Here is a 10,523-nt window from a genome sequence, read left to right on the forward strand (position 1 = left end):
TTTTAAAATCGTATGTCGACCTCCTACAAATACGTTATACGTTTGTGTTTTAGATCCAAGTAATATTGTTTGTTACTGGCAATAATTGTTTTTTGGCTACTCTTAATCTGTATATTCATAAAGAATTTCTATGTGAATGGCATTAACTCACGCTTTGTCACGTGACCAGTTCCATACAAATATTTTAAGCATTATCTAGTCACACCTATCGAAAATTAATTTTCTCTCAAGAACCAGTACCTTTAGCTCATACTAATACGTTTAGTCGATGGTGTTGTCAGTTCGAACGCATACATCTTAATATATATATTTCTTGTGTGCGTGTGTATGTGACTGAACTCCTCCTAAACGACTGGGCCAATTTTGATGAAATTTTTTGTGTGTCTTCAAGGGGATCTGGGAATGGTTTAGATTCACAAATCAGCCCGCCAGATGTTAAGGGTAGTCCACCCCTAAATTTTTATTTTTATTTTTTAGACAAAATTTTTAATTTCTATTTTTTTATGATACAGCATTAAAAATACATACAACCCCTAACTTTCACCCCTCTACGATCAACCCCTATTTTTTTATTATAAATGATATACATGGCGAAACGACGTTTGCCGGATCAGCTAGTTTATGATATAAATTTTCGTTTAGTGAAATACGCCACAGTACATAATTATACACTAAGTAAAATATTATCGCGAACAGAAGTTTAATAAAAGCAATTGATAACCGACTTTATTTTTTATACCTTGTGGTTTGTACATTTTGATATTTAACTTGTTAATCCAGTGCATTATGTAAAAAAAAAATGTGTACTAGGTGTACACACGTAAGAAGTGAAACTTCTTTATGACCTTATTTTTCGAAAAATTATCTACTATATGCAGCTTTACAGAAATTAGTTAAATAACGTAAAATTAGATAAAGTTTAACAAAAGGCTTTTATTATCATAGACATGAATACAAATACAATTATTTCATTTTACCTTATTACTACTAAGTTTCATTAATTCTATTAGAATTATAACTATCATTGTTATCGTTATTATATATTTTTGTTATTAATGGCTTCGAATCTCTTCGGATCAACCGTGGTAGGGACAAGAAAAAGATGGCGCGTAACCGAAAAACGTTATGGTAGGTTCACACGCGCGCGTTCAACTCTACATTCAACGTGCACATTCACATTCACGAGCGTGTAAACGGTACGCCCGAGCCCGTGAACGCGCCTGTGAACGTGAATGCCGCGAATCGGGCAAGTGTCGGTTTGTGGTAAAGTTCAAAGGATGAATGTGCGGGCGCCCGGTGACTGTTGACACGACGGTGACACGACGGCGTGCGTGTGAACAGCTTGAATGTCCGCCGGCCCGGGACGGGCTGCACGGCGCGCGTGTGACCGTAGCATTACAATTTGCTACAAAATGTATCCCATACGTGTCGATAAAGAAGTTTCACTTCAATAACACTTCATATGAATATAATATAAAAATGAATCGCAAAATGTGTTGGTAAGCGCATAACTCAACAACAACCTGGACCAATTTGGCCAATTCTTTTTTATAATATTCCTTGAGGATGGTTCTTACGGGCAGATAAAATAAATTGAGTGAAAAAGTCTAAAAACAACACTTTTCTATATTCCCATACAAAATATTCGTAATAATAGTTAAAAGTCAATTTGAACTTTAATACCATAACATAAAGTTCAAGTGTTAGTGGAGGGGTTCCGGGAAGGTAAATTTTTATTTTTTGACAATGTATTCGTTGTCTTATCAACTTTCATTTTTTTATCTTACTAGCTAGACCGGTGTCCCGAATAGCATAATAAGTATTTAAAAATAATAAAGAATCGACTGTTAGGCGGTACGATGTTCGCCAGGCCAGCTAGTGTACTTATAATAATTATGGTAATTAAATTAATTATTTTTTTGACAATCTTGTTTCTTTTTAGTGATATTATGACTGAGGTCGGAGAATTTAGAAAATAGTGGTACATCCATTTCAGTGGTACAATCCTACCTATCCATAGCCTCATTTACATTCAGCCCCTGCCGCTGCCCCTCGCGCTGCCGGCGATTATTCCCTAAATACTGCTGCAAAATCGAGAGGAGTGTGTGTTTATGTATTAACATACTGCCCTACTATGTATTCAAAGCTGTTTTCAAATTTCTGTTGAATTCGTTTGTAAAGCATAGTCCATAGGTGTAGTCTGTAATGATGAAGTTTGGAAAATCCATTTGTGACTGTCACAATGTCAAAGTCCAATTGTCAAATAACAAGTGCCAAGTAACGAAAGTCAACATCACTAAAATTCTTTTCGCTTTGATATTCTAGTGCACAGTGCACGTGCTATTTTGGTAATTTTTAATTCTATAAAGATATAAACCTATAAATCAATGTGATTGTGATTAACAAGTGTTATTTTTTTTAATTTCAGATAGTCAAAATGCAGAACGACGCCGGAGAATTCGTTGACCTGTACTGTCCCAGGAAATGGTTAGTACACGCATCTTTGAGGTTATATTAAATGTTTTACTTTAACAACCGTATTTCAACGTATAACTTGCATTTCCTTTCTTTAACTTTCTTTTAAAACATGCATGTGTTCTATCTATCAATATATTTCGTGTATGCAATTTCAATGACAATTTTTAAAATAGTTTATATATTGAAGCGGTGTGGCAGCTTGCAAACTGATTTTGCATGTGTTCACTTTAATTATACTTTAAAATCTAACGCTTAGAAATCACAGTTCTACACAAATTCGTGCTATTATTTTTGTAATTTGTGCTTTTAACGACATTTTGATGGACATTGCATGTTAATTAAGTAGGTTGTTAAATTAATTAATTTAAACTAACATGAACAAAAGAAAACTAATATATGCCAAATTTTTTGATCAACACTAATTCATCAAAGGCTGCGTCTATTCATCCGTCAAATGTATAAATAAATTTAATTTATTTTTCCAGTATCCATATCAATTAAATATTTTAAATGTCCGGAAATTAATAGGTTTGGTAATATTTTTTTTAGTTTTATTTTTATTATATACTAACCTAACCGAACAATAATCATAATAGATTTTTTGGACAGCTCCGGTGCTATATGCAGCCCCTCCACCATTGCGTACCAAAGCACAGGCATTTCATTCCTGTAATGCCTGTGTTTTGTTACAGCGGGTGGAGGTTGCTCTTCCTCTGTGGCTCCGATTTTTTATATACACTCTAGGGGTAGGGCAGACGACCACATGGATAGTGGGGTGCTCTGATTCAGTTTTGGGTACTTTTTGGATATTAAAGTAAACACTTTATTCTAGTAAGAAATAAATAATACAGAAAGTTGCAAACAATGAAATACAAGTACTAATTAGGAAATACAAATGAGTAGGTATTGATAATTTCAAAATTTTCGGAACCCTATAATCTATCAACACGAAAGTAGGTTAATTTCAATGTTGATTATTCTCTAACTTCCAAATTAAAAAATGAGGAAATAATCAATAAATAAAAAAATAATATATATATCCGGAAGAATAATCATATAATATTATTTTCATCCGTATGAATAGTCACTGCGTTCAACAAAATACAACAACATAATAATTCTAAACCAAGACCTATTAGAAACTGGTTATGGCTCATTTGTGGAATTCTTCACTTCTTAATATGACAAAATGGAACTAGTTGCATCCTTGTACAATTTTACATTTTTTTAAATCTAAAATTTAGGTTATTAATTTATTTGTGTAATTGTAACACGCTACTTTAAAAGCTATAAGTTCTGAACATGTAACATTTAAGTAAAGAAGTGAGAGTATATAAGGACTATTATCAAGTGGAGGTCTGGGGTGTCTGCCTACCCGTTCAACTAACAGGCATGACTTGTCTTTAGACCCATTTTGCTCGTTCTGGTTTCTGAAGCTGGCATTAACTCAATGACGTGTCTATAGTGAGTGCATGAGATTGATGCTTTAGTAAATATCAATTGTTAGTAGTTTTAACTTATTATTGTTAATTAATTTCTTATATTAACTGGTTCCTTAATTTTACAATTATGAACATTGACCAGAAACTTTTTCAATTTATGCTTTTAATACTACATAATACTTAGACTATGATGAATTATTAACACTACTAAAATGAATAAATTAATTAAGTCACTTCAGAATTCATTGAGCTTTAGGTTTAATTTGTGGAAAACTAAAGTAAGGATTGTTAAAAATAACTTACTAGTTTAATGTTAATTGTATTTTTTGTTACAAATGGCACTCACTGGCTCACCTACAGTTGTTTTCTTTAAAAGTTTCAAATTTGTAACTATTGTGACATTGTGAGTGATTTTACAGTACCATTTTCCATTTATGCGTTGTGGTCCCTACACATATGTTATGCGACAATATCCACATTAATTTAAAATGAGTCATAAATTGCAACTCCAGCATTCCTTACAGATTTTATTTATTTATTTATTCTTAAACAACATGAATGCTGAAAACTGACAAGAACATATGACTTCACAAATTTTACACATCAATTATATTAGAACATAAAAATTTCAAATTGCAAAGAGCAAATAGAAACTTAACCCTCATTAAGAGGGCGATACACAAAACGAGGCTAAGTAGGAAGATGTTGTAAAATATTTTTTCACATGCACCACATTGATTCCATAGAAGAGTGATACGAGATGTGTGCTGTATTATGGGTGACCATCTGGTCTTTTTTAAATAATTGTTTTGAATTAATTATTTAATTTTTTTGGACATTTTTAATTTGAAATGTTAATTGTTTTCAGCTCGGCCAGCAACCGTCTCATCCACGCAAAAGACCATGCCTCGGTGCAGTTGGTGATCGCCGATGTGGATCCGGCCACGGGCAGAGCGGCCGACACTTCCAAGATGTACGTCATCTGCGGAGCTATTAGGCGAATGGGGGAGTCGGACGACTGCATCGTCAGACTGACCAAGAAAGATGGGATTCTTATTAAGTAAGTAATTGAAGTGATCTGCGCTATTTTTAGATATAGGTTTTGGGTGCTGATGCTATGCCCCATCTCGATAACGGTGGGGTTGGCCAGAAATCGATGCATATTGTTGCCAAGTTATATGAAAACAAAATAACAGTCTACTAGTAAACAAATATACATTAAAATCTCTTAAGAAATAAAAAAATATTGATCAAACCTTGTTATTACTAATTGATATGGAATTTAGTAGTAACAATTTGGGACAAACGCTGTGAGTTATTAGATGTATGAAGGCTGAGTCTCACGTAGAATTTATTTGTAGCATAACAGTAACTTTTTGAAATTTCAAAATTCTGTTGTGTTTTGGTTAAGTTGACAATTTATAATTCTTCAAAGGGGGTGTATGCAGTATTCTTTTCGCTTTTTTTCTTTAGTCTGATGAGTTCACAGACAGCGTCACTGTCACCCTTCGTGAACGCACTCCACTTTGGAAACATGACAATGACAAAAACTTTTAGCTATTAGCATAATTGTAACATTGTCTCCATATGATAATATTGTGAGGTTTACAAATAATGCTGGAATTCTAAGATTGAGTGCCTTTCACAGCTTCCCTAATAGTTTCTCTTTATAACCATCGGACAGTTGATTCCGGTGTAATTTTTATGCCATTTCACAATTTTTTATCTTTGATGCTTATTTTAACATTTAGTTAACACTTCACAACAATGCACCGATGCGCGATGATCAAACAGAAAAACAGTTTTTCTTGAAATAATGTTATTATTGATTTGTATCTGGAAGCAGAACATGAAGTGCTAATAATATCTCCACTCTGAGGACATATTCGCGAAGTGAGAAATTGTCAGCATGAGACTACCGTATGACATATCACGTTAGTTTTATTATTATGCGCTTAGTCCAGGTATTATGGGTAAAGGCCTTGTCTTGAACTTTCCATTTGGATATGTCCTTTGCTTCCTCTATCCATTTCGGGAATATGGCCTGCCCATTTTCAATTCAGCTGAAGCTGATCTGGTTGCTTCGTATTATGTGTTGCATTGCCTCGATGACGTATGATTTATATATTTACAGCTGGCCAAATTTCAACTAAAAAATATAAAAGTATTATACAAATTAGTCATTTTTATAAAATTACATGTAAACCGTTTGCTATATTCATTTGCAATAAAAGGATAGACATATAATATTATGTACTTCTCTCTAAATACATTTGTGGGGTCACCCCATCCCCTATCACCCGACATCGGGTTCACGTTAATAGTTATTTATTTCGTAATCGTACAGCTAACATAAATCTGCTGTTTCTGTTAGAAAACAATTTTAATAAAGAGCCATTATATATTCCATATAATATTTACTCTGTAGCTATCTCTTTATACAGATATAATGTTATTTGGTTATATGGGATAGGATTGGTAGCGTATTGTTTTTAATTAAGAAATATAATATGACGCAAAAATAAGGCTATAATAAATCTTAATTTTTAGAATAATTGGACATGGACATCCTTTTTAACTATTTTTTTTTGTTCCAGGAACTACTGATGCAGAGCAGATTATTTAAGGAATAAATAAAAAATTATAAAAAAAAACATATTTTATTTAATACTTATAACTAGTTAATATTTTAAAACAGTTTATTTCTCGTGTGTGAATTAATAACTTTGTTCATGACCAACTTCGAATAATCTCAGTATTATATTTAGTCCTGGACTAAAGATTTATTAATAGCATAATTCACATTGAACACATATCTTCATTGTAAGCTAATTCTTAATTTTTGATATTGAGTCTAAATTTATTAATATTACTCTGTTAGTAGAGTAAGTATAATCCTATTGCTTCGTAGTTCACAAATAAAGCTATTTCGAACGTAATTACTAATTTCATAGAGTATAACCGTCATCTATGGTCAAATTGCGCAAACTAATACTTTTTATATACTGTTATAAATAAAATATGTTTATTATGGAACATAAGATACATGTATCACTTATTCCACGTCATTAAATTTGAATTTGTAGGCATCCCTACTCATCGGCAAAGAAGTTAATATTTGTAGGCCGAGAGAAAAAGCCGGCGTAAAAAACTCTCGGTACTCTTTTAAAACAGCAAATCATCAAACAACAATTATTTAAAACAAATATCGCAAATTAATTAGAGGTAGCCTGTCTAGCACTAGTCCCAGGCCCTTTTATCAACTAGATAATCGTTGACTTTATAGTAAGCCTTTTTACACAGCTTTTCTTTAATACATTTCTTAAATTTATTGAAAGGCAGTGATAAAAGAGCCTCTGGGATTTTATTAAAGAAGAGTATCCCTTTCCCCAAAAAATAATTACTAACTTTAAATAGTCTAGTACGGGGAAATTGTAAACTTATCCATATTTTTGTATACATACATAATATTTTCATAAATATATTGCGCGGGAAAGGTAAGTACATATATTAATTTCCTTGAATTTATCTCTAAGAGATTCCCTACATTTTTGTAGTTTTATTTTAAAAATCAAGGACGTGTCATCAGCAAACAAAACTATCTGATGTTTTCTTTCTACCATGAAAGGTAGATCATTTATATAAACAAGAAAGAGGAAAGGGCCAAGAATTGAGCCCTGTGGTACCCCCATATCTACTGCCGACCCAGAGGACCTCTTACCATTCACTTCAACCTTCTGAGTTCTTCCGTGTAAATAGGAAGTCAGAAGATTCAGTGCGGTATTCTTGATGCCATAGTGGCGGAGTTTCCCGATTAAGGTCTCGTGTTGGACATAATCAAATGCTTTGGATAAGTCGCAGAAAACACGTAAAGCGTCATGCGACTCCTCCCAAGCCTTAACTAATATATCTATGTAACTCAACACCGGCATCGGCTGTCGAGCGACCCTTGGTAAAACCGAACTGATTATTATGTAATAATTTGTTTACGTTAAAATGACTTACCAGTTGATTTAATATAATTTTTGACGTGATAACGTCTTTAAAATCGTTTTAGTCGGGTGACATGTTCAGAAACTTGTGTCACACCAAAACCTCACGAGCGCGATCGCAGGTATAACGAGAGAGAGATGGACCGATCTCCCGTCTCATCTCGAGCGCTGCCAGTCATTCCGTGAATGTATGAAGAAAAATGTATATCATAGTCGAATAAGTAAACTTGTCATTTTACACCCGAAATTTATCATCAAAAGTGTGAATAAAACGATAGATGTAATTTAAAATTTGAAAAAATTGTTATCTTCATTAATTCCTTACTTCCCAAAAACTTATATCACCAATAAGACGTTATCACGTAAACATCTCGATCGTAAACCTACTTTACAAACAACCAATATTTTTTCAAATATTTTACTACAAGTAGGTAGTACGGAAATTGGTCTAAAGTTACTGGGGTCGGACATACTACCTGCTTTAAATAAAGGAATAACTTTACTATGTTTCATCAGATCGGGAAACTCGCCACTTTTAATACAATTGTTGAAAATTATAGCTAGATGGGGAGCAATTACATCAATTATGCTACTAATTATTTTTACAGAAATACCCCAAAGATCGGTAGTGTTCTTAATGTCTATTGTTCTAAATATCCTAACTATATCGTCGGCACCAATGGGTCGGAATGTAAAACTGACCTTGCACTCGTTTACATTATCTTTGAGCAGCGATTCAGCGAGGGCGGGAGATGATTGAAGAGACTTAGTAGTCGAAATTGGAATGTCAGAAAAGTACTTATCAAAAACAATCGCTATCTCTTCATTAGATTTGATTTTAGTGTTATCGATACATAGTTCGATGTCTTGATTGCGATCCCTGACTCTTCCAGTTTCACTATCAATTATCTTCCAAGTCATTTTAGTTTTATTGGTACTATTTTTAATCTTGTGTTTGATATTTAAGGACTTGGCCGCGTAACAAACTCTTTAATAAATTCTTCATTATGATTGTATGACTTTTCAGCGTAAAGGTCATACAACCGTTGTCTACTTTTATAAATTCCCGCTGTCGCCCAATCACTAAACGATTTACACTGCGATACTATAATCGGAAACATATTTTCTTAAAACCAAAAAATTACCGCATCTAAATTTAAATTTAGATATCTAAACGACTATATACCTATTGAGATCAATAAATTTAAAATAAATATCTAAGGTTAATTGATTTAAATAACGGATTTACTTAAATCCATAATGCTTTAATCGTTGTAAGAGATGTAACGGACGTGACGTCGCCAGTCACATCCTGCCATGCCATGTTGACCAACCGCCATGCCTGCCAGCCACTTGGAGGGGATGAATCTATATAAGAAAAAGCCAGCCATAATAAAACTTACTCTTTGGAAGACGCAGTCACTCTGCCATTTTATTTTCTGTGTCAATTATCAATAAAATAATAGGTAAATTATAAAGACCAGTCACGGGCCGTCATTTCTGCAAGACCCCTAAAAAGCTTTGATAATGAATCGGTTTTTAAATCACACATTTAAAGTTTTTTAAATAGGGAACGGGCTGTTATTTCCAGGTGTTTTGCTAGTCTAATGTGCCCTGTAAACGATCAAATTGTTTGTCAAATTTTACGCGCTTGTCAAATTATTTGATAGTGTACTGCTGTGCTTGAGGCGTTTGTCAAACAATCTACGTAATTCTGTCTTTTACTTGACGAACGATTTATCGTCCACCACGTAGTAAAAATATTTTTTTCAGATGTGAAAAAATATGCTTTTAAATAATCTTATACATTTGCGGCATTGCCACACTTGCATGTTGTAACCGCTATTCAAAGTTTGGCAACCTCGCCTATTCAAGGAAATACACAAAATAGTTTTACGAGATATGTTAAGTACATGAAATGCCATATTATTATACTTACCAAGGATTTCAATAATCTATTGAGAACGTATATGACGCATATTTTTTTAAGAAACTTATTTTTAAATTAGGTAAAATTTATAATTTAACCCCAAGAAGTTTGCGCGTTTTTCGCTAAAACCATCTAAAAACAGCCATTGTCCTACCCCTTTTTACAAAGCCTCACTTAGCATCGGAATACTGGTCGTTGACATATCGGTAGTCGGTTTTGCGATCATTTGGAGGAAAAGGCTAAATTAGCCTCTAAAAAGCTTGGTGTGCTCAGCAAGGCGAGACGGTACTTCACTCCGGGGAATCGCAAGCGCAAATTCGGTCCTACCCTTCTGTTCTCACGTCAAGGCGGGAGCTTCCCAGTACCAGCCAGCTCCTTCCACTTGCTTGTATTCGAATCGCTGCATCTCTATGCAAGGTGAGAGTGATGAGATGCAAGGTATCTCTGCATCATTCTGCCGCAGTTACTATCGAGATTGTTCACAGGAGTTACCTGAGCGTTTTACAAGGCAGTTTTTAGGCACCACAAGTATTTCCGAACCAATTCGACTCAGGGACCTCCAAAAGCGTACCAATCCTTAAAAGGCCGGCAACGAGCCTTATAACACTGGGCGATATCACAACATCAGATGAGCCTCCTGCCCGTTTGCCCCTTTTACTATATAAAAACCCTAAGCGAATG

At 33.9% G+C, this 10,523-nt stretch overlaps 1 protein-coding gene across 1 annotated transcript; it reads left to right on the top strand.

Moving 5' to 3' along the window:
- The first annotated feature begins 2,217 nt into the window (after positions 1-2,217).
- LOC125062686 (40S ribosomal protein S21) lies at positions 2,218-6,550 on the top strand. Its single transcript, XM_047668761.1, has 4 exons — positions 2,218-2,348; positions 2,429-2,487; positions 4,789-4,980; positions 6,518-6,550. Exons 2-4 carry the CDS (start codon positions 2,438-2,440, stop codon positions 6,525-6,527), a joined length of 252 nt encoding a protein of 83 aa, XP_047524717.1. The 5' UTR covers positions 2,218-2,348; positions 2,429-2,437; the 3' UTR covers positions 6,528-6,550.
- Positions 6,551-10,523: the final 3,973 nt, after the last annotated feature.

Source organism: Pieris napi, chromosome Z, assembly GCF_905475465.1.
Source record: "Pieris napi chromosome Z, ilPieNapi1.2, whole genome shotgun sequence".
Classification (NCBI taxonomy): Eukaryota; Metazoa; Arthropoda; class Insecta; order Lepidoptera; family Pieridae; genus Pieris; species Pieris napi.